Here is a 25,428-nt window from a genome sequence, read left to right as displayed (position 1 = left end):
TGGGTTCGATTTCCAGTGAGGGCATATACAAAAAGCAACCAATGAATGCATAAATTAGTGGAACAACAAATCGATATTTCTCTCTCCCTCTCTCTCAAAAATCAATAAATTTAAAATAAAAGTTTTCAGATTTCATATTGCAAATAATATTTAAGAAGCTTTCATGTGTTTTTTTGGTGCAGCAGCAAAGAAGAATATCCACACTTATTTGAATAGGCTATTAAAATATTTCTTCCTTTTCAAACTACATATCTGTGTGGGACTAATTTTTCTTCATAAACTTCCAGCAAAAACAATATATAGCAGTACAAGGAGCTCTTGAGACCAAATCATTCTTAAATGATTCTGTTCTATAAACCCAATAACATTTAAATGCAGCACAATTTACCACTGTACATTGGCATTTTACTTAACATTGAAATGTATTACTTTAGTATGTAAGTTGTTACAACAGGCACTTTATTTGAAGGGCTTTAATTACAACCTCAATTTCTTTAACAGATACAGTACTATTCAGGTTATCTATTTCTTCCTGAGTTAACTTGGGAATTGGTATCTTTCAAAGAATCTGTGCACTTCATCTAACTTGTTGAATTTATGGGCGCAAAGTTGCTAGTAATATTCCATTATCCTTATTATATTATGTGAGCTACATACGTAATTTTAAATTTTCTAATATCCATATTTTAAAAATTAAAAACATGGATAATTAATTTTAATAATATATTGCATCTAAAATATAATTTTAGCATGTACTAATGTAAAAAATGATTAAGATATTTTGTCCTTTTTTCATATTATTCTTGAAAATTTGGTGCATTATACACTTAACATCACTTCTTAATTTAAACTAGCCACATTTCAAGTGCTCAATAACCACATGTGGCTAGTGGTTACCTTTTGGATAGTGTAGATCTATAGGATCTACGGCGTTGAACCCTTTTTCAGCACTTATATCAGTAATTTGTGTTTTCTCTTTCTTTCTTGATCAGTCAGGATAGAGATTTATCAATTTTATTGATCTTTTCAAAGAAATAGCTTTTTATTTAATTGACTTTTTAAATAGTTTATTATTGACAATTTCATTGAATTCTGCTTTTTATTATTTCCTTTCTTTTGCTTGCTTGGGGTTAATTTCCTCTTCTCTTTCTAATTTGCTAAGGCAAAAACTTAGCTCATTGACTTTAAATAAAAGTTTTAATAAAAATTGAGATTGATCAGCAGGATAGATTATCACATCCACAAGTCAATTCATACCAACTGAGTTTTCATCATCTTCTAGGAAGTGACTTCGCTGTCTAGGACGACCTGAAGCCAGCATGATGTCATCATCCTCATCATCATTTATAATCCCTTTTGAAAAAGAGGGGGTCTCAACTGTATTGTCATTTAGAAAATCACCAGCATTACTTGTATCATCTCCATCAAAAAGATCATTGTAATCTTTTTCCACTCTGCTAGATACCTTGAACAAATGAATACAAATTAGAAAATATTAGTGAACTATTTTGATAAGCTCAATTACTCAAAAGGCAATCTTTTAAAATGCACCTATAAACTCTATTAAGCAATGCCCTGGAAGAATAATTAATTAGTAAGTGTATGTATGAGGATTACACTTATATAAGACTTAGTCCTTATCTTAAATGCCTTGTAGTCTATAAATGGGCCAGGAGTGTGGAATAGAGTGTGCATATACCGAAATACCAGGCAAGTTTTATTCCCCAAAAGTCATTCCCCAAAAAAGAAGTCACCAACAAGTCCCTAATTATGACATTCTTTCATTTACTTTTATTTTGAACAAAATACTACTTAGGTAAGATATATTTACTCTAAATTACCTCAGTTAAGGCTAGTTTTGTTTAGTTTATTTTGTTCTGATCCCTGTGAGGCATGAGAATGGCCCCCAATAGTCTCTGATGATTCTGTCTCTGGAGCCGGCAGCCCCTACTCCTTTCCAAGTCTTTCTTAGAGTCCTTGCTGATGGAGACTGAACCTGTACTGATGATCTTGGGGTCCGGACCTCCATTCATGTTCATGTTCTTATGCTTAGTATAGGTTCTCTATGTAAGGAGCGTATTCTTCAGGAGATAAATTCTTGAGCCAGTAATCCAGGTCCACCTTGTACTGTTTCTGCGGCTCCTCAGCTGCTTCTTATAATGCTCCTTCCAGCTCTGCAGGATGTGCTGCCAGTGTCTGCCAACTTCCACCATGTGCTCGGGGCAGGTCTTGCAGTCCCTTATTCGACCACAAATCCTTCATTGGGGGCTTCTTGGGCTCTCTATGGAATTTCATCTTCTCGGAATAAAAGTTTTTAGGGGGAAACTTCACTTTCACATTTTCCTAAAACGTCTTTTGGGCTTTGGTTGGGCTCTTTTTGAGGACAACAGATTTCTTGGAGTTCCAGATTAGATCAGGGTGGTCATTCCTAAACTGAGCCAGTTTTCCCTCAAACTCCTTTCTCCTTCTGGAAAGTGAATATATTTCAGCTTCATTTGCTCTGGGAGCTTCTTGTATTTCTCAAACAAGACCTTGGTCAGTTTCTGGTTCCTGAGTTTGTGGTGCATTTAGGAGTACTGGAGCTGTTTCTCCTTGAATTAGTGGAGGCAAGCAGTCAGCGGCTTCATGGGTAAGTTGGAATGTTTCTTGTGATTTTTTGCTTTTGTAGGATTTTTTAACACATTCTTTAACTTCCAGAACTCATTCTTTCAAAGTATGAATCTTTCTCAAATTATAAGACATTTCTAACCATTTAAGTTTGCACATTTCTCCAGAAAAGTTGCTTTTTCCCAGTCCATCTGTGACTGGATTGTTTTGAATGTGTGGTTGTCATTGGGTAGAAGGTTATCCTTGATGCATTTCTCTCTTTTTTAAAATCTTTATTGTTGAGATTATTACAGGTGTTCCTCTCCCCCACCCCCATTTCCACCCCTGCATTGCCCGCTCCCACCTGGCTCCTGCCCTGCCCCAGGCCTTTGCCATCCTACTGTCTGTGTCCATAGGTAATGCATATATGCATAAGATCTTTGTTTAATCTCTTCCTGCCCCCCCCCCACCCCGCTTCCCTCTGAGAATTGTCAGTCTGTTCCATTTCCATGCCTCTGATTCTATTTTACTCACCAGTTTATTCTGTTCATTAGATTTCTTATTTATTTTGATTTTTAGATTCAATTGTTGATAGGTAAATATTTGTTGCCATCTTGTTGTTCATATTTTTTATCTTTTTCTTCTTCCTCTTCTTAAAGAATACCCTTCACACATTTCATGCATTTCTATAGCTTTATAATGTCTTTACATAGTTGTCTTGGTTTTTAGGCAATGCCATCTTTAAGTCTTTGGGCCACTTACATGGTTCTAGCAGTCAAGACACCTTAGCACAGTGGTTCTCAACCTTCCTAATGCCACGACCCTTTAATATAGTTTCTCATGTTGTGGTGACCCCCAATTTCATTGTTACAAATTGAACATAATTAAAGCATAATGATTAATCACAAAAAAAATATGTACTTATATATGTGTTTTCCGATGGTCTTAGGCGACCCCTGTGAAAGGGTCGTTCGACCCCCAAAGGGGTCACAACCCACAGGTTGAGAACCGCTGCCTTAGCATAATCTCAAACTTATTCAAACTTTCCTGATGAATTATTTCTGGATGTCTTACAGGGTGTATGACTCTAAGTTTCTGGTGTTTGAAGGATATTATTATAAATTTATTGAAAAAAGATGTCAGATTACTCAGATCTTTCAGGAGACAATGTTTCCTTCACTCCATAGAAGAAGCTTCCCTGGACCACTCTAGCTCTCTAGAAACTGTGTTCATCTTCCAACCGCAAAGCTACTAAAGTCACATGAATTTTTCTTGATCTTCCTTTTTTGATCTCTAATTCATTTAATCCTCACAATAACTCTAGATGCTGGCATTACTCCTATTCTCATTTTACAGATGTAACATATTATGATCCTGTTTCTTTTCTTTTACAACTTTTTGTTTTTCCTGGAGTTAAGAATCTTCTCTCTCTTTAGGTTTTTTTCTTGAACAAATTTTCCTAAGATTCCAAACCTCCAGCCTAAAAAGCATTAAGACTGGTTGACATTGCTCTGGGACCCAAGTATAAAAAGTGAACTGGGAACTTCAACATTTCAGCATATACACTTTTACTTAATCCCTTTCAGTACAGTATTCCCCCTTCACCCAATGTCACGAAACTGGTAAGTATGCCTAGACCAAAGGCCTTTTCTCGCTCTTTTTTTTTTTTTAAAGATAAGATCAGTAATCTTATTATTAACTAGGGGCCCGGTGCATGAATTCATGCATGGGTGGGGTCTGGCAGGCCTGCCCCAATAGGGCCAGGCCAGTTGGGGGGAGGGGATGTGGGAGGTTGGCCGGCCAGCCGCACCTCCTGGTCAAACTCCAGGTTGAGGGGATAATTTGCATATTAGCCTTTTATTATATAGGACTTGAGAGAGAAATCAATTTGTTGTTCCACTTATTTATGCATTCATTGGTTGATTCTTGTATGTAGCCTGACTGGGGATCGAACCCGTAACCTTGGCATATTGGGATGATGCTCAAACAAACTGTGCTACCCAGTCAGGGTGACTTTCTCTATTTTACCTTTACTAAAGAATAAATCTCTGGCATTCTACCAGAATGTGTATGGGGATGAGGGAGGGGAATTACCCAGGCTGTGCACACTGATATTGAGACACTGATATCTACTTGCTTGTTTTCAGCCCTACTTTTAGAAGTACCTAGTGCTATGAAATTCTCAGTCTTTTAGGAGTCATCTAGGCAAGCTGAACTAGACCTGTTTTACTCAACTGACATCTTAGAATTCAACTTTTTGAAAAGGTAAAGGTAGTCTCCAATCATGCTTCTATTTTCCAGCTTCCAAAATAGTTGCCATTTTCACTTCAACTGTCTTCCTTAACCTTATGGGATTATGCATTTTTAAAAATTCCTTTAGTGTAGTTTTAATGGGGGTTTGAGGTATCAGGTTTCTGAGCAGAAATAAGTGTACGTATAAAGTCTACAATCTTCAGCTGGAAGACCAAGACTTAAAATATGAATGGGTATATCTGCCAGGCAGGGAGAATAATGAACAAAAGCAAGGAAGTATAAAACAAGGTGGACTAACTTGCTTTTTCCTTTCTCTCTCTCTCTTTTTTTGGTTTTATTTATTTTTCAAGATGGACTGTTTAAAGCAAGCCTTCAAAAGGACTGCATGGCTAAGCATAAGAGGTAGATGGGGAACTCTAAAAGTTAAGGCTAATTCAGAGCAGAAAAAGTTTATAGGCTAAAACTAAGTTACAATTATTAACCTAATTTTTACCTATGAAACATTTACAAGCATACCTCATTTTATTGTTCTTCATAGATAATGCATTTTTTACAAATTGAAGGTAAAGACCCTCCATTAGCAAAAACATTATAACACACTGAAGGCTCAGAAGATGATTTACAATTTTTAGCAGAAAAGTATTTAACTAACAATCCTGAAAATACCTAGATAGGAAAACAGTATTTCACAAAGGTGTTTCTTAGAAAGTCAAGGGATATTAATAGGCACTATATGGAGGAAAAAACAGCTTCTTAGTAAAATATATTTGGAAAACATTAGGTTAAACAAGTTTAAACAGTTTTCTTTATTACAGAATCATTACCGAGTATCTAATATAGTTACATGAATTGTAATTTTCCAAGAAAGTAATGTAGTTTGTGATGCTTTCCAAATCTACATAACCACAGAAAGACACTGAAGAAACTGTTCTACCATATTACTTATTACCTTACTGCTTGGTATCTTTCCATTAGAGTTACAAACATTCTCCAGGAGCCCTAGATTTCCTTCTGCATCAGTATAAGCTATTCGACCACAAGTAGGATGCCAGGCCAGGCCACAAATTGCATAACCTTTCTCATGTTTCACCCTAAAAATTAAAAAGTAAGTTCTTAAGGCACTGTCAAGAAAAATGTAAACTATGCATTTCTTTAGGTAAATTTTTGTTAGAAAATATTAAATGGTAGTAATTACATATGATGCCAATAGGTACCTGAATTATTGGGGGAATCAGTTTGTAAATTATAATTGTCTAAAACTATGCTATAAACCTAAAGCTAATATACAACTGTAATTTAAAAATGATATTTAAAAAATAAAATGGTCAAATAAAACAATCAATAAATATTTATTGACTTTAGAGAGAAATATCAATTTGTTGTTCCACTTATTTTTGCATTCACTGGTTGATTCTTATATGTATCCTGACTAAAGAACACACCCACAATCTTGGGGTATCGTGATGATACTAACCAATTGAGCTACTCAGCCAGGGCCAAAACAATCAATAAATCTTACCTAATAATAGACAAACATGTAAATTGACCATACCTTCGCTACGCTAACCAGCCAATCAGGAGAGTATGCAAATTAACCTAAAATGGCGGTTAATTTGCATACGTAGGCTCCAAGCGGTGGAGCGAAGTGTGATGGCCCAGGGGCCGGCGGAGCAGCGAAAACCTCACGGCCGCGGGGCCCACGGAGCAGAGAAAGCCTCACGGCCGAGGGGCCCACGGAGCAGCGAAAGCCTCACGGCCGTGGGGCCCACAGAGCAGCGAAAGCCTCACGGCCCCTGGGCTGGCTCCGGCTGGAGCCCAGCCAGAGCGAAGGCCTGGGTGCTGGGTGCTGGAGGAAAACTGGTGCCAGCAGCCAGGGGAAAGGAAGGCCTATTGCACGAATCTCTAGTAATAATAATAAAAGCATAATATGCAAATCGACCAAACAGCCAAACATCAGAATGACCGTCCGGACAACCACGCTATGACACCCACTGGTGCCAGTCCAGTCAAGGCAGGTGTGATGCGATTGGTCGGGACCCGGCCATCAACCCATGATGGCCCCGTAGAAGGAGGCCCAGGCCTCCAGCCGGCAGGGCAATCAATTGGGGGGGACTCCATGATCGCCTCAAAAAGGGAGGCCCAGGCTACCCCACGGCGGCACTGCAGCGGGTAGCCTGAGCCTCCCTCTGTGGGGGCGATCCATCATGGAGCCCCAGCCAGGTGGACGGGGCCTACCTCTTTGGGGCAATCCATCATGGAGCCCCACGATGGATCGCCCCGCAGAGGGAGGCCCAGGCTACCTAGCCAGTGACGCTGCAGCAGGTGGGTGGGGCCTGCCTTTGCGGAGCGACTGATCGTGGGGCTCCTGGACTATGAGAGGTCACAGGCCCAGCTGAGGGAACACTTCCTCGCCCCCCCCCCCCAGTGCACGAATTTTGTGCACCAGCCTCTAGTCAATAAATAAAAAGGTTTAAATGACCTTTGATGAACTAGTAGGTTTTTGTTTGCATTTTGACAATCTAATAATTACAAATTTGAAATGTTTCATAAGACAAACAAAAGTCTAATTAAAATAAGCAAGAAAGAGAAAAAAGATACATTGAATCATACCTTTCCATGCACTCTTTGGTTTCCACATTCCAAACTATAATTGAACCATTAATACTCCCTGCAGCTAAATATTGCCCACAAGGAGACCAGGTTACTACATTGAGGGTCTATAAAGAAAAACAATAAATGACAATTTTGTATAATTTGAAATTAAACACTTACCTTACAAAATTCTAATTTTTATAACCCTTATTCAATATATTCCAGGTAACTTCTAATTAGGTCTGAAGACAAAGCTTGCTTACTTCTTTCTTTTTCAATAAGTTTCAACTATTACAAGCAGCTATTAATTTATCATGAGAAAATTATACTGGCACAATTTTAAAAGCAAAATCTAGAAAAATGTTATTATCCTGGCAAGAGAGATAACACAAGGTATCCTGTTAGCAGTCACTATCAAGATAAAGAAAAGTAGAAGTGAAGTGAACCTTAGTAAGCCATTGCTCAACTACTTGTCCTCTGTTTCCTTAACTGCAAAATGGGTGTGTGAGAGTGAGAGTGAGAGTGAGAGAGAATACAGACCAAAAACTTTTCCTGCTCTAAAATTGTAGAGTCTATGATCACAAGTCTCAGTACAACTCATTTAAAAATAAAGGTCAAATACTGCTAACATGAGAATAACTTCTAATACTATGTTAGGGTTAAATTTGACTTCTTAAAAATTAAAAGATTTTTCTTATCAAATTTCTCAAAGAAAAACTGTCTAGTTATTGGCTAAATGAAGAAAGGCTAAGGGGAAGAAGATGGACACATACACAACAGACTGGAATTCTCCATTTCTAACAACATTTAACTGAAACTGTATTTAGGCAAAGTATGCATTAAATATTCCCTTTATCCTATTGAAAGTGTCACTTACAAAACCTACCTGAGAGATGAAATTATCTGAAAGATCAAATTGATTATTCCAAGTTTCTCTTCTATATAGCTTAACAGATTTTTCCACAGGAACTGCTAGTAACTATTAGAAAAGATAAACCGATTAAACAAAAGTTTATGTTAAATTAAATTGAAAGAGAAAAAAGGCAGAAAATTCATCCCAAGCTTACACAACATTAGAGTAAATTTGTATTGTAACTGGCAACTAACAAAACTCAGAAAATTACTTAAAATTTTGATAAGCAAAGAATGGGTGATAGTCATTCTACTGCTTCATTGAAAAACAGAATGCTTGTTACTATGTTTTTAACACTACTTTTTAAGGTATCTAAGGCCTTTGGATCTAAAAATTCATCTCATTTATTAGAAGAAAAGAAATAGAGCCAGAATACTTGAAAAATTTAAGAAAAGGAAATGTATCTTTCTATGTATTCTTCCAAAGAAATAGACTAGAAGAAATTTAAAATGGTATACTCTTTTCACGTTGCTTTTGATCTTTGACTATATCATACGTGAAAAATAGACTATCACTATAGCTTCATTTTGTATTCTTTAGTATGAAAGGTTGCATATGTTATCACATTTTAAAAGCCATCTGTATATCTTTTTCTATACTCTATCTGCTCATGTCCTTGTCTTTTTTTTTTTTGAAGACCTAATTAACTTTATTAAGTGATTCATAAATCTTATGAATTGGGCAGCATCCCATCTAGCAACTAGGAAGGTATTCCCACATCCTTCTCTTTGCATCCTATTGATTTATAAGAAATCTTTATATATTAATGAAGTTAGCTCTCTGTCATATTATTTCAAACTTCCCAGTTTTTCACTTGTCCTTTGGCTCTGAAATATTTTTTATCATACAAAAAGATTTATTTTTTATATTATTAAATTTATTAATCGTCTTTTCTGAAAATTTTCACACATACAGGAAAGCTGACAGAATAAAGCAGATTCACCATGTGGTAGGAAGCCTCCAAGAAGGTCATCCTCAATGGTTCTCACCTCCATGCCCTTTGCCAATATAGTTACTAAATCTCCTTTTCTCCACCTTTACCATACACTAAATTTCCATATATATTGGATCCATTTCTCTGTTTAATAGGTATCTGTCTAGAGTAGCAAACTTTTAACTCCTACAGCATCATAATATATGTCCTTGTCCTGGGTTAGTATGAAAGGTTAGTATGAAAGGTTAGACTCCATCATTTTTCTTTTCTAAGACTTTAGTTTTCCATATGGATTTTAGAATCAGCATTATCTGATTTCCCCAAAAATCTTACTGATATTTTATATTTTAATGTTGTCCAAACTATAGAATAATTTAGGGAAGAATTACATCTTTATTTATATAAAAAATTTCCTAAGACTAGGATATATTTTTCTATTTAACAAGTCTTCTTTGAGTCCTCTTGCTAGTATGTTAAAGTTCTCTTTATATAGCTCATCATATTTCTTATAAAATTATACCTAGTTATTTTATCTTTTTTGATACAAAAGTTTTTTTGAAAATAAGTGTTTTATTTTCGCCCACTGTATTTTTTAATGGCTATTATTTATATATAGGATTATTATTGGTTTGTTTTTTTAAAAATGTTTTTATTGATTTTAGAGAGAGAGGAAGGGAGAGGGATAGATAGAAAAATCGATGAGAGACATCAATCGCTGTCTTCTGCACGCCCCCAACTAGGGATGAAGCCCACAACCCGAGCATGTGCCCTGACCACGTATCGAACTAGTGACCTCTTGGTTCATGGGTCAATGCTCAACCACTGAGCCACACTGGCCGGGCTGTTACTGTTTTTGAATATTAATTTTTCTTACAGCTCCCTTAATTTTCCCAGTTCATTTTCTTGGAATTTCCTTATATGCAAGCATTTTATTTGCAGATGAGCATTCTCCTTCCTCCATCCAAACCCACCCATAGCTTTCTAGTGTCTAACTGTATCTGCTAGTACATCTTCAAAATGTTAAATACTGATGGTAAGAGTGGACGTAATAAGACTGTTTCCATTAAACATAGATGTAAAGAATATAGAAGTAATTCATTCATGCAAAATGTACTCTTTAAAAAGATTCCTAAAAAGCTGAAATGTTTCTCATAGCATTTCAATATTAATTAGTCGGCCTGGGGCTCAAAAATTTATAATCCAAATAAAATAGTTACAATTTAAAAACTATTCTCACATTCAAACTTGATAAGAACTGAAACAAATAAATTTTTAAAAGGTTGAAAATTAGTCACTTACCTTCCCACTTTTTGGCTGCCAAGCAAGTCTGCAGATTGATTTTGCATTTATCACATCACTGACCTTTTGTAGCAGTGGCCAACTAATAGCACATGTCTAATTAAAAAAAAAAATTACTTCCCTTTATAAAAATTCTCCCCAAAAGATATGCAGAACTGAATATATTTAATAGGTGGATTCTTCAAATTGATATGTAGTTCATAAAAAAAGGCAAGTTAATTCACGTTCATCTAATTATGACAATGTTTGATTTATCTAAATTACTTTAAGTCTTTCAGAGGTATAAAGTGCTCAAGTTTTAAGTAATTAAATTAAAAGAAACATTTCCTATGTAAAATAAGTAAACTACACTCATTGAACAAACTTTCATATACACACGCAAAAAAAACAAAACAAAACCTATTACATTAAAATCTTAAAGTGTCTACAAAAATAAACTTCATAGATCAGGAAGAATAAATTGTCTCCTCTGCCAATCTGGAGAGTACTTTCTTCACACCTCCTTTGGAACTTTTGTCAAGAACAAACAAAAACACAAGCAATAAATAAAAAAACAAAAAGAAAAAATCTTTTATCAGGTTGGGTTAGAATAGTTGTTATGTGAATCCAAACTAAGTGTGGCCCATGCTTTATTTTATTTTATTTATTTGTTTTTTTTAAATATATTTTATTGATTTTTTACAGAGAGGAAGGGAGAGAAATAGAGAGTTAGAAACATCGATGAGAGAGAAACATCGATCAGCTGCCTCCTGCACATTCCCCACTGGGGATGTGCCTGCAACCAAGGTACATGCCCTTGACTGGAATTGACCCTGGGACTCTTGCGTCCGCAGGCCGATGCTCTATCCACTGAGCCAAACCGGTTAGGGCTTATTTTATTTTTGTATCCCAATATCTAGATCCCAACAGATGGCAGTTAGTTTGTAAATAATTAATAATGACTGAATTTCCCTTATTTATAAAACCTAAAAATGAAATTTTCCTGTAATTGAGTAAAAAAGCAATTAGTCTTCAACATTAGATCTTTTGCATTAGATTATGGATATTGATCACAATAACAGTTACTAATGCTACTCAAAAGAAACAAACTATAAAGAAAAAGTATTATTAATTTGACCAAATAATACAATATATAACACTCAATATATTACAGAAATGGGCAAAAGTTTTAAATTCAAATTGATGAGTTTACCTGATCTGAAATTTGCCACACTCTGACAGATCCATCACAACTAGCTGATGCCTGCAGGAATAAAACAATAGATTTTTCTGTAGTTACAACCATAATACTATATGGAAACTGGTTCGATTAATATATCAAAGTGGCTTTTATCAACTGGGTGAAAATTTCTAATTCTCTTACAATTTTAAACATAATAAAGAAAAATGCAAGAAGAGAGAGGAAAATTATTACCAGAAAGACATCCTTAGGATCAAAGGAAAGACTTAAAACAGGGGCTTCATGTCCTCGAAATGTTTTCTGCTGGCTGCAATCCATCACATCTACAACTTTGACTAGAAAGTCACTATGAACAATAAAAGTAAAGTACACGAATAAATGCCAATACAAAAGACTCTCCTAAAAGCTATGATCCAAATATATCAAAATCACAAGAAATTTCATAACTCTTTAAAGCAACTTGTAAAGTCTGACAGCCAGATTTAATGACTGACCTTTTAGTTTTGCTCTATAAAGATGCTACAAACACAAGTCCAGATTTCTCATTATGTTAAAATACATATACTTCATAAGTTGCTTCCATAATTAGATTTTAGACTTCTATGATTTGCTAATTACAGTCACAACCATTTTTAAAAGAGCTGTACCTTTTATTCCACCTTGGCAACTCACCAATTACATATTTTTACTATGATAAATAAACCTCAAAGGAAACCACAAAAATCCTGACTGTACAGGCCCAGTTCTACCTGAAATAATTTTTAAAATCTTCTATCAAATTATCATCTTTTACCAATCTTTTTCATCATTTACCAAACAGACTGTCTGCAAAGCAATATATATATTTCAATTCATAAGCACAAGTTTGCCCTCAAAAACCTTTATTACTTAAAGACTTTAATACAAAAATTAAGTGAACAGAGTCATGAAAATGTTACCCTGAAAGCAATGAACGAGACCATTCTGTTTTAACAGAATTATTTCCTTTTCTGATATCAAAGACCCTTACCCAGATCCAGCAGCGATTTTGGTACCATCACTATTAAAGACCACATGATTTGCATTTGTGGTGAAGCGAGTCAATATACCATCTGGAACTCCTTCGGGAAATGTATGGACTTGAACAGTATTGTTAGATACTGCAGTGACCAATTTTCCACTCTAAAAGAAAAATATAAGAAATATTGGCAAGACAAATCCAAATTGATTGGGAATCTCTCCATCGTTAAATATTCTTAAAAAAAAATAAAACCAACCAAAACCAAAAAACAACCTTATAAATATAGCATGTATCAAAAAAAAAAAAATTATCAGCGTACAATTTTCCTGAAATGTGTATTAGCAAGAAAAATTTATTTGCTGCCTTTAGAAAACTTCACCAGCCAAACATTTAGCCTCTGATTTTTCTTTTACTTCTGGTTAAGAAAAATATTTCATTAGTATTTTTATGGATTTCCAAGTGTCATTTAAAAAAAAAAGACATAGGAGAGCTTTTCAGAGAAAACACAGCTAGTCTGAGTGAGGGATGAGCACATTAAAAGATATAGCCACAAGGGTCACACTATAGTTTCCACACTAAAATAATTACATGTCTTTCTGGAATAGGATAAAATCTAAATGCAGAATCCACAGCACCTTCTTAAAAACACTAAACAGCCCTAGCTAATGTGGCTCAGTTGGTTGAGCATCATCCTGTGTACTGAAAGTTCACCAGTTCAATTCCTGGTCAGGGCACATACCCAGGTTGTGGGTTCAATCCCAGGTTGCAGCTAGAGCGGGAGGCAGCCAATCGATATTTCTCTCTCATATTGATGTTTCTCTTCCTCTTCCTCTCCTTCTCTCACTCTCCCTCACCTTCTCTAAAAGCAATAAAAATATATTTTAGCCCTGGTCGGTGTGCCCAATGATATCAGTCTATGCACTGAAGGGTCGTGGGTCAATTCCAGTCAAGGGAACGTACCTCAGTGGCAGGCTCGATCCCTGCTGGGCATGTGCAGGAGGCAACTAACCGATGTGTCTCTCTCACATTGATGTTTTTCTCTCTCCATCTCTCCCCTTCCCTTCCAATCTCTCTAAAAATCAGTGGAAAAATATCCCCAGATGAGGATTAACAAAAAAGAAAACAACTAAGTACACAGAAAATCTCAGGCTTCTAAATGATCAGCAAATACCACTGTTTTGCAGAGTTTTTAGCTAAGAGTCATAAAAGGTTAAGGATCTGCCCCAGTACTATAGTTTGATTACTTTGCAAAAAAAGAGATTAAGTCCCAACATACTAAATCATAGCCTACCAACCCAATAGAATTTTTGATTAACCATATGGTCAATTTATTAATTTTGATTAAATGATAACCACTTATAAACAAACTATTCAAGTTTGTTAATAAATATCCGCTATCATATAGTAATACGTCTCAGCCACATTTGCACATTTAGGACCCTTAGCCTACCCATAGCACCTGCTTCCACTCCAGTGGAAAGAGAACTTGATGATAAGAATGACATGTTACCAAACAGCAAAATTTGGGAGAATGCATACATCTGTTTGAATAACAGTACAGATGTTTCAAATTTAAACTGTAATTATACATTTATCAAGTTCAATTACTGGAAGACTAGTGAAAAGTACTATTTATGCCTACATTATAACTACTGTAAGTAATTAAACAATCCACAATAAATTCATAAGATTGAAGCAAAGCTGACAATAATCTAAATGTGAAAACAAGAAGAGAATCAACAAAAAACTATAACCAATTTAAGACAACACTGATGATGCTAAATGTTCTTTGGCAAAACTACAGATACACTAACTAACTATTCACGTGTGCACATCTACAAGAATTTTGCAACCTGGCTGTGCATTTCTTGCAGACAGATTTCTTAGTAGAGTACTGATTAAGTACCCTTAGCTCTAATAAAGAATATTGGTAACTCTTTAACATGATAACTAGCCCTCTATTAATATTAAAGTATATAACTGTACTCATTTACCTGAAAGACCTGAATATAGAATTGAAGTCATTTTCTAACAAATCTACTGGGAAACCAAATAACTATCAGTACTTTGTCAATTAGTAAAAGTTTGAAAAAGAAAAATGGTCCAAAAGATCAGGGCTCTGGTTAGATCTGCACAGACCACTCTTCTCCCAGGTGAGTGGTGAGGAATGGAACCCAGCAGAGGATGACCTGAGCTTTAGCCCATTGTGTTCCATACTAGGTCATTTGACCTTACTCTGAATTTTGGTTTTTCCAAGAATAAAATGGAGATAATTCCACATACATCTCCATGTTTTTGTTAAAAGGCTCTGACACTTTAAAATACTATGCAAAAGTACTACTACCCACAAACATGTTGATTCATCCACTTTCACTATTTTGGAGGATGATATTTTCTCCAATTTGTTCTCAAATAAAGCATCTAACTGTACTTTCCTGTATTGCTGGATAAAAAAGTGTGTTTATAAGAAATTATGTTTTAAATGAAATACACTATAAAATTGTTAACTTTGCATGGCTATTTGGTACTGTCATCTCAATGAAGTCCCATACACTCTATTCCTAAAGCTAAATAAAACATTTCAGCACTGACTATAGTACTTATAGTGGGCTGAATAATAGCCCCAAAAGACATGTCTAAGTCCTAAGCCCAGGTTACCTGTGAATGACCTTATTTATAAATAGGGTGTTAAGTCAAGGATCAATTCCTGGTCAGAGCACATGGCAGTACAATTTTACATCAGTTGCTGTAATTGTTTTTAATACCTTCAAAGCACATGAATATGCCTTTTCTCCAACATTAATGGACTTAGGATCATCATCATCCAAGTCTTCCCAAATCCTCACATCACCATCACTTCCACAAGTCACAATACAACTGTGAAGGAAACACACTCATTAAAAAAAGTCACCCTGTTTTCAGTCCGATTTTTTTAGAATGCTACTTAGGTGGGTTTTTTGTTTTGGTTTTGTTTTTTTAATAAATTTTATTGATTTTTTACAGAGAGGAAGGGAGAGGGACAGAGTCAGAAACATCGATCAGCTGCCTCCTGCACGCCCCTCACTGGGGATGTGCCCGCAACCACGGTACATGCCCTTGACCGGAATCGAACCTGGGACCTTTCAGTCCGAAGGCTGACGCTCTATCCACTGAGCCAAACCGGTTAGGGCTAGGTGGTTTTTTTAAAATAAAATCAAGATATTAGATAATATGTTTTCTCATTTTACATTCATAAGCCTCAATAACAAAGACTGCTAACCTCCCATGCTGTAAAATAAAAGGTGAGTTTAATGTTCTCTTTAGTTCTTCTTTGGCATACTAGTAAGTCTTTATCTATATATATAAAAAGCCAGCGACCGTAATGCTGTAAGGACCAGGATGACTGGTCGCTATGACACCCACTGTGGCCAGTGAACTGGCCCGATCAGGGGGCGGGGCCAGCTGGCCAACCTCCTGCAGCCCCTCCCCCCAACCCCCTGTGGGCCCCCACCACCCTGATCAGGGGCAGGGCCGGCTGGCCAACCACCCATGGCCCCTCCCCCCAGCCAGCCCGGCTCTGATTGGGCCTCAATTGGGGCAGGCTGGCTGTCCAATCTCCCACCATCTCCTCCTCCCGACAGGCCCAGCCCCAATCTGCCCCAATTGGGGCCAGGCCAGCTGGACCCCACCCGTGCATGAATTCGTGCACTGGGCCTCTAGTTTGTAATAATGTAAGAAAGATGAGTATGTAAATCTCTGTAACAGCAGGGACCAGGTCTCCTGTGCTAACCATTGTGTCTTTAGCACAAAGCAGTCTGATATATAGGAACTTTGACAAATGTTTGTGGAATGAATAAATAAATGGATGCAAGAGTTCAATTATCCAAAACTGATTATGCAAATGGCTACCTATAGCTCTCAAATCTTATTTTACATATTGTCTTGCAAATGCTTTTATTCATCCAGTATGTGTCCTATCTACACATACAAAAGCCAATGAAATATAAAAATAATATGAACAATGGTAAAGAGGAGCCATAAAAAGAACTGTGGATGTTCAGAAGAAAAAGATTAATTTCCACTTGGAAAATCAGAAGGGTGGTATTTTCACTGTGAAGTCAAAGGACAAGTAGGATATGCTGACATTGGTGAAAAGAGCAGTTTCAAACAGACAAAACACATGAACCAAAATATGAAGTTAGTAAAGCTGTGGGAGTTTCGCTAGAGCAGACAGTACAGGAAACAGAAAGAAAATGTAGATGGGATCATTCTATTTAGGATAACCTTAATGCCAGAGTGAGGAGCTTGGACTCCCTTCTATAGGAAATAAGTAAGAGGACCATAAGTATCAGTTTCCCCAGAATATTCCTGTTTTATGCATCCAGCTGGTTTAGCATTTATCCTTGATTAGTATTAGTTGCATCAAAATTCGTTGGGGTAAGTTTGACAGATCTCTTCTTTGCACTTCCAGCTTTTGTCATGATCCTGTTTTGTAATGTAACAAATGCAATGAATAGAGTTCTCACTTTAACACATAGGTAAATCTGAAAGACAACTGATGATAACTCATCTCCCCCTTTCCATTCCTCTCTTGATGCAAATTAACACCTCCTTTCAAGGACAACAGGTGTTAACTGATAAAAACCAAAGTAAGGCCAAATATGAGTCCTTAGGGAAAGTGATTTTTTTCAGTATCCAGTGGTGATGGGAGAAACATTTCATATTGCTGTCCCTACCAACTATTTGGTCTACCAGCCACAGGAGATACACAAAGTTGCAAATGCCAGTTGGTGGGTCTAGTGAAAAATAATAGTAAAGTACAGTGGAATTAACAAGAAATATATGCAGGCCCTAGCTGGTTTGGCACAGTGGATAGAGCATCAGCCTGTGGACTGAAGAGTCCTGGGTTCGATTCCATTCAAGGGCACATGCCATTGTTGCAGGCTCACCCAGTAGGGAGCATGCAGGAGGCAGCTGATCAATGATTCTCTCTCAACATTGATGTTTCTATCTTTCTCTTCCTCTCCCTTCCTCTCTGAAATCAATAAAATATACATATTTTTAAAAAAAGATAAATATATGCAGGAAACAGTTAAGTAGTCTTTTGGAGAGCTTTTAGAGTAGTTTGAACATTCTTACTACAGTATTTTTGTCATTTACTGTAGAAATAAAAATACTAATTTTATTATTGGCTATACTTTTTAAATTTCGCAAAAACAAAAAAACTTTCAGTAGCAATGACCTGGAGAAAAATACTTCAAGTACATGTTTAATAAAAAGTTAAGTATTAAATTTCTGTCTGCTCCTCAAGCACTTGACAATAAAAATGTAACTTGAACAAAATCTTAGTTGACATTTACCATGGGGCCTAGAATGACAACACCAACCACAGGAAAGCAGGAGATAAACAACTCCTGAAGAAGCATCAGCATCTACTTCATAAGTACACAGACTGCCTGAAAACCATGTCCTGTAGCTGCCCAGTGAGTTTGATCAGGATGGACAAGTCATGATCTTGTCAATCATGACTATGCTGTCCAATAGAACTTTCTGATGATGGAAATGGTCTACATCTGGCTACTGAGCAATTGAAATGAAACTGAGGAACTGAATTTTTAATTTAGTTAATTTTAATTAATTTAAATCTAAATAGCTACAAGTAGCTAGTAACTACTATACTGGACAATGCAGCATTAAGACAAATGACCAGCCCCAGCTGGTTTGGTTAGTGTCGGCCCATGGACTGAAGAGTTGCAGGTTCTATTCCTGGTCAAGGGCACATACCTCAGTTGCAGGTCCAATCCCTAGCCCAATAGGAACAAGAGCGGGAGGCAACTAATTGATGTCTCTCTCTCACCTTGATATTTCTCTCCCCTGCCCCCCTTCCACTTAAATCAGTGAAAAAATCAGTCTGAAAATCAGTGAAAAAATATCTGCCAGTGAGGATTTTTTTAAAAACACACAAACAAAAAAAACATTGTTCTAAATCAATTTTGTTCATTTTTCATTCTAAGTTTCCTAGTGCAAGTATGAAAAGTGAAATGATAGCTGTTAATGTGTTGTTTCCATTAGTAAAAGAGCTTTTCAAACAGTTAAATGATATTGGTTTTACATCAATGTCATCAAAGTTTTGAAACAGAAAGTGAGTCAGATTAATTCCAATATTGGTTTAGTTTTCCCTTCAGTTTATGGAAACAAAATACAGCTTCATTATGTTGAAAGTGAAACACCTGACATTATTAGGAATTCTATCAAACTTCATTTGAAAAGTTCAATGCTAAAGATAAAATTCTTACTTTTTATAATAACACTATACGTTCTCACAGAGCACAATACTGTAAGAACAATGTTCTTACTAATCTATAAAACACAAATGTACTTGGAACTTGAATTGTAATTCATAATTATGCCCAATTAAGCTGTGATAATACACCAATCAAAACAGAAGCCATACTTGTCAAATTTTTAAAAATATATTTTTATTGATTTCAGAAAGGAATGGAGAGGAAGAGAGAGAGAGAACCATCAATGATGAGAGAGAATCATTGAGCAGCCTCTTGCATCATGCTCCACACTCCGGATTGAGCCCACAACCTGGGTATATGCCCTGACCAGGAATCGAACCATGACCTCCTGGTTCATAGGTCGATGCTCAACCACGGAGCCATGCCTGCTGGGCTAGATTATATATTTAATGTTAAATTATCAATATAAAAGACTTTTTTAATGTTAAATGTCACAAATGTTTTTTAGAAAAAATTGTTTTCAAATAGTTTTTGAATAGAAATGTTATAGACCAAAACAATAATTTGCTAATCAATAAATAATTCAAAATATCATCATTTTAATTGCAATTCTCTTGAAATCCTTATCCTCATTCTCAAAGGTGTCCTAATTTAGATGATAAATTAAGAAATCCCTGTAAGTTTCTGAGAACCAGGACAAATTCTATTAATGCCTTTATCTTCCTTAGCACACGTTTAACTACGAAAAGGCAATGATTTCAAAGGCATTTCTCACCATCTGGATTCTCTACCCTCACAGAGCAACATTGTTCCCTTTCAGACCACCCCTCCTTAACCTTTCCATTGGGCCTCATGAGATTCATGGTCAGGCACCAGCAAAATTTCTGTATCATTAGCTCTTTTTCTGAACATTCCTCTAAGGACACTGCTTCCTCTTAAGCCCTCTTAAGTGATGGCTGATTTCTTTTCTACATCCCTCTGGGGCCTAGAGGTAGGCCTTCCATGCATTTCATTCATTTCCACTTGCATTCTATTGCCACACCCTCTTTTTAAAAATAAAATCTTTTTACAAGTTTGAAACTGCCATCAGACCACCTATAGATTCTTAAAGGGAAATATCCCTAGTTCCCTAAGAATTTTTAGCACAAGGTTCATTGTTATTTTCTAACACTATTCCTATTATTCTTCGTGTTTTCAACATCCATATAGGTGAAACCTTCTGATACTTGATCTTGCCCTCTGCCCCATCTCAGACTCCCATAGTGATAGACTAGATTTTGTCTTTACCAATAGCAACTGCTCCACAATCTCAACTTTAATCATCCAAATCACTTATCTTTTCACCTGGCACCCTTAATATCCTAACTCCTATTAGGATCTACAATCTAATGAAACTACCCTTTCACTGTCTCTCCTTTCAAGTTCTCACATCCCTCCTAAACTGGCTTAGATTCCATAGTCTGTTACTAAAATCACTCCTCTGCATCACCCTCAAAACCCTCAGCCCTCTTTGACTTTGTCATACTTACCAGGCAAAATCCCAACCTTGGTTATATCCAACTCTCTGCCTATTAAAAAAATTTGCACTTGCAGAACTAAGTAAGGCTGAAAAAAACAAATAACCGAGTTATATGTCTCACTTTAAATTTATGATCACTAACCTGAAGTAGGCCTTTATTGCTGCACAGCAATCCCACTATATTCCGTGATTCATTCAATTTTCCATTTCTTCTAACTATCTCTCTCATATCTATTTCTCTTGTTTCAAACCTACACCTCCTCCCCACTTTCAACTGATGACTTCATGTCCTATTCACTGAGAAAACAGAAGCAATCTATAGAAATTGTCCACATGTTCTCCCCATCCCTTTTAGAAGCCCCTTCCCTCCACATGAATTTGATCATGTTCCTCCTACATTTGGCCAATCTCTCCTTCTAGTACCCAATATACTAGCCCCACACCCAATCAGGACATCACTCCAGCAATCTTCCCCCTTTCTGCTATGAAATCAAGTTATTCCTCTCTATTGGATCATCTCCACTCATACATATGCTGTAATCTTTCTCACTTTATAACAAAACAAAAATCTTTCCTGACCCCACATTCCTACCCAATTATCCTCATTCTTTGAGTGCCAGACTCACTAACTCCAAATCCTCCCTTTCTATTCTCTTGATTCTACTGCAACAAGGTTTTCTTTCTTTCTTTTCTTTTTTTTTTATTATTGATTTGAGAGAGAGAAAGAAGAAAGGAGGTAAGGAGCCCTGACCGGTTTGGCTCAGTGGATAGAGCGTCGGCCTGTGGACTCAAGGGTCCCGGGTTCAATTCCAGTCAAGGGCATGTACCTTGGTTGCAGGCACATCCCCAGTGGGGAGTGTGCAGGAGGCAGCTGAACGATGTTTCTCTCCCATCGATGTTTCTAACTCTCTATCCATCTCCCTTCCTCTCTGTAAAAAATCAATAAAATATATTTAAAAAAAAAAAGAAAAGAAAGGAGGTAAGGAGAGAGGGAGAGAGAAAGAGACATCAATTTTGTTGTTTCACTTATTTATGCATCCATTAGTTACTTCCTGGATGTGCCCTAACCGGAGATCAAACCTACAACCTTGGAGTATCAGAATGGCACTCTAACCAACTGAGCAACCGGACCAGGGCAAGGTTTTCATTCTCACCATTCCATTAAAAAGCTCAAAATCATCCATTTCCTCCACATCACTAAAGCTAATGGTGAATTCTCAGTCCTGTATTTGACCCACCAGCAATATTTAACATAGTTTATTATTTCCTCCTCAAAATGCTTACTTCATTTCGCTTCTAGACATCATTCTTATATCTTGGTTTTGTATTTTCCTTGCCAGCCCTTCTTGATCTCTAAATATTTTTAATTGTTCCAAGGCTTAGCCCTTGATTCTTTTTTCTTAATTGCATTCATTCCTTCCCTAGGTGATGCCATCCAAGTTCATAGCATTAAATACCATCTCTATATTGGCAACTCCCACATTTAGATTTCCAGTCAAGACCTCAGTCCTGAATTCCGGAAGGCATCAGCTCAAGATGTAGATTTCTATCTCTAGTCCACATTTCTTCTCTGAGCTTTAGACCCATTTACTCAGCTGGCTACTTCTCTCATTGAATATCTCAAAGACATCCTACACTAAATCATGTCCAAAAGCAAACTCAATCTCCATCCCCCTTCTACCTCTGAAATATGCTCTTCTCCAAGCTTTTTAAACATCTGTGAATGGCACCATTACTTCCCCATCTAGAATCACAGATGTTATCCTAGACACCTCCCTTTTCTTTGTCCTTTTTAAACAATCCATCCTGTTGATTTCACCTTTTAAAAAAAATATATATTTTTATTGATTTCAGAGAGGAAGGGAGAGGGAGAGAGAGATAGAAACATCAATGATGAGAGAGAATCAACGATCAGCTGCCTTCTGCACGCCTCTTACTGGAGATTGAGTCTACAACCCAGGCATGTGCCCTTGACCAGAATCGAACCCAGGACTCTTCAGTCCCCAGGCCAACGCTCTATCCACGGAGCCAAACCAGCTAGGGCTGATTTCACTTTTAAAAGATTTCCTGAATGTATCCTGTTTTCTACATACCCGTGTCTACTCTAGTCTGAGCTTCCATTACATGAACCAGACTAAGACAGATACCTTCTAATAGTCTCTCTGCATCCACTCCTACTCCTTTTCTTCCATGCATCCTCTCAAAAACAAGAGTCTGGCCCTAGCCGGTTTGTCTCAGTGGATAAAGCGTCAGCCCACAGACTGAAGGGTCCAGATTCAAGTCTGGTCAAAAGCCTGTACCTTGGTTGCAGGCTTGATCCCTGGCCCTGGTCAGGACTCATGAGGGAGGCAACCAATCAATGTGTCCCTCTGTCCCTCCCCCACTGTTCCACTCTCTCTAAAAATCAATGGAAAAAATATCCTCTGATGAGGATTAACAATAACAACAACAAAAATAAGAGTCTGATCATATCTCCTCTCTGTTTCAAATCTTTAGTACTTTCCTACCATATTAAGTCAAGATTCCTTAATAAAGCTCAAAAGGCGTTGGATAGGACGCCTACCTTCACAGATTCATCTCATGTCAATCTCTGCATCACTATCCACATTTTAGCATCACTAGCTTTCCTTCAGTTCTTTGAGCATACCACAGTCCCTATTCCCACGGGGCCTTTACACATGGTGTTCCCTCTTCCCTGAACGCCAACACCACCACCCCACTGCCACCACCTATCTCTTTATACTTAATTACTACTCAGTCTTCAGATCTCATCTCAAAAAACACTTCCTCATGCCCTGGCCAGGTAGCTCAGCTGGTTAGAGCATCACCCTGATAGACCAAGGTTGAAGTTTCAATCCCCGGTCAGGGCACATATAATTATCAACCAATGAATTCATAAATAAGTGTAACAACAAATCAACGTTTCTCTCTCTCAATTTAAATAAATAAAAAGAAGTACTTCTTCAGAGAAGCCTTCCCTGCCTCTTCAAACTAGATCAACTCCCCTTCATTTAGGCTTATCATTGCGCATATTTCATACTTCTGAGTGTAATTCTAAATGTACATTTGTTTTATGTGATTAATTTGTGCTCGGTGTCAATCTGAAAAGACCTTAAAGTCAATGAAGGAAAAGACTGTGCTTCGTTAACATGATTGTATCTCTAGCTCTCAGTGGAATAGCCATGTAAACATTTTATTCAATGAAAAAAAATCAACATAGATGTGACAGAGGAAGTCACAGAATTAGACAGTGCTGCACAGGAGTGGGATTTAGAAAGATAAAAGGGACCACAATAGCCCTAACCGGTTTGGCTCAGTGGATAGAGCATCGGCCTGCGGACTCAGGGTCCCAGGGTTGCTTCCAGTCAAGGGCATGTACCTGGGTTGCGAGCACATCCCCAGTGGAGGGTGTGCAGGAGGCAGCTGATCAATGTTTATCTCTCATCGATGTTTCTAACTCTCTATCCCTATCCCTTCCTCTCTGTAAAAAAATCACTAAAGTATATTAAAAAAAAATGGGGGACCACAATAGCCCTGGACAGGTGGCTCAGTTTGTTGAGGGGTCCTCCCTACACCAAAAGGTGGCAGGTTAGATTTCCGGTCAGGGCACATACCTAGGTTGTGGGTTCGATGCCCCACCCCACCCCCCTTCCCCCGCAACTCTCTTCTTCCCTCCCTTCCTCTCTCTTTAAAAATCAATGAAAACATATCCTTGGGTAAAAATTTAAAACAAGGAGGTGGGGGTGGGACCAGAATAACCCTGGGAAAATATCAACATAGGGACTAAGCAGAGGAAATAAATTAGAGGGGGGAAAACCATCAGAAAGTTAAAAACAACAAAAAAGGAAACAGCATCACGATAGCCAAGGGAGGATAAAATACAAAAAAGATAGAAGGGGCCACTGAATTTGACAAGTAGGCACCTACCAATCCGACAGAATAATCAGTGACGTGAGATGCTGTGAGGAATTGAACAGAGGTGAAATACAGAGGAAAGCCCGCGTCTTTCCAACTCCCCTGGAAGTAAGATTTTACACTCATCAACTATTTTTTTTTATATCCTTCAACTACCAAGACAGTCCGTATAGAACAGTGGTTCTAAACCTTCCTAATGCCACGACCCTTTAATACAGCTCCTCATGTTGTGGTGACCCCCAACCATAAAATTATTTTCGTTGCTACTTCATAACTGTAATTTTGCTACTGTTATGAATCGTAATGTAAATATCTGATATGCAGGATGTATTTTCACTGTTACAAATTGAACATAATTAAAGCATAGTGATTAATCACAAAAACAATATGTAATTATATATGTGTTTTCCAATGGTCTTAGGCGACCCCTGTGAAAGGGGCGCTCGACCCCCAAAGGGGGCGCGACCCACAGGTTGAGAACCGCTGGTATAGAATGATAAATCCAAGGAAAATATGTGTGCCATTTTATATTTCAACCTTATTTCTCTATATTGGTACGAGTCATGTTAGGCTGACTGCTTATCTAACATATAAGACTAAATGTTCTAATATTTACACCTGAAACGGTTTTTTTTGCTTCTCAAAGTACTTTACCTCCCCGAATCGTCAAAACAGACATCCGTGTGTCCCTCTGTATGTCCGTATCTCATCGGCTTCTGTGTGGCAGGCATCTCTTCCTTCGCCTCTCTGGAAATGTTTTATAACATCTAGTATTATTTTAAAGACGAAAAAGCCGGGGGCTGGTGGACAAGGGGGTGAGCCTCCCCACGGGCATGCTCCCGGCAGCCCGTCTTCCCCCACCCGAGTGGCACAAGCAGAAAAAACAAATGGAGGGTCTGTCAGACAGTAATCCTGGAAGAGGACACTTCTCTCTGGCGCGAGTAGCGAGAGAAGGACTCACCAAGCCGCCTGAGCCTCCACGACAGGAGAGAGGACAGGCAACCCCCGGCACG

The 25,428-nt window shown here is 37.4% G+C and overlaps 1 protein-coding gene across 1 annotated transcript in view; it reads right to left on the bottom strand.

The window, feature by feature from the left end:
• The window catches only part of WDHD1 (WD repeat and HMG-box DNA binding protein 1), a 58,872-nt gene extending 33,444 nt beyond the window's left edge, over nucleotides 1-25,428 (bottom strand). The window contains exons 1-11 of the mRNA XM_005881298.2: nucleotides 25,377-25,428; nucleotides 25,070-25,162; nucleotides 15,523-15,634; nucleotides 12,767-12,918; nucleotides 11,992-12,103; nucleotides 11,770-11,820; nucleotides 10,578-10,673; nucleotides 8,318-8,410; nucleotides 7,450-7,556; nucleotides 5,789-5,930; nucleotides 1,258-1,465 (exon numbers count right to left, since the gene is read on the bottom strand). Of these exons, the coding sequence (XP_005881360.1) occupies nucleotides 1,258-1,465; nucleotides 5,789-5,930; nucleotides 7,450-7,556; nucleotides 8,318-8,410; nucleotides 10,578-10,673; nucleotides 11,770-11,820; nucleotides 11,992-12,103; nucleotides 12,767-12,918; nucleotides 15,523-15,634; nucleotides 25,070-25,146 (1,150 nt within the window). The 5' untranslated portion in view covers nucleotides 25,147-25,162; nucleotides 25,377-25,428. The remainder of the gene's footprint in view (nucleotides 1-1,257; nucleotides 1,466-5,788; nucleotides 5,931-7,449; nucleotides 7,557-8,317; nucleotides 8,411-10,577; nucleotides 10,674-11,769; nucleotides 11,821-11,991; nucleotides 12,104-12,766; nucleotides 12,919-15,522; nucleotides 15,635-25,069; nucleotides 25,163-25,376) is intronic.

The sequence above is a fragment of the Myotis brandtii genome, unplaced genomic scaffold (assembly GCF_000412655.1).
Source record: "Myotis brandtii unplaced genomic scaffold, ASM41265v1 scaffold675, whole genome shotgun sequence".
NCBI lineage: Eukaryota > Metazoa > Chordata > Mammalia > Chiroptera > Vespertilionidae > Myotis > Myotis brandtii.
The sequence above is the reverse complement of the archived record's forward strand: the minus strand, read 5'-3'. Positions and strand labels throughout refer to the sequence as shown.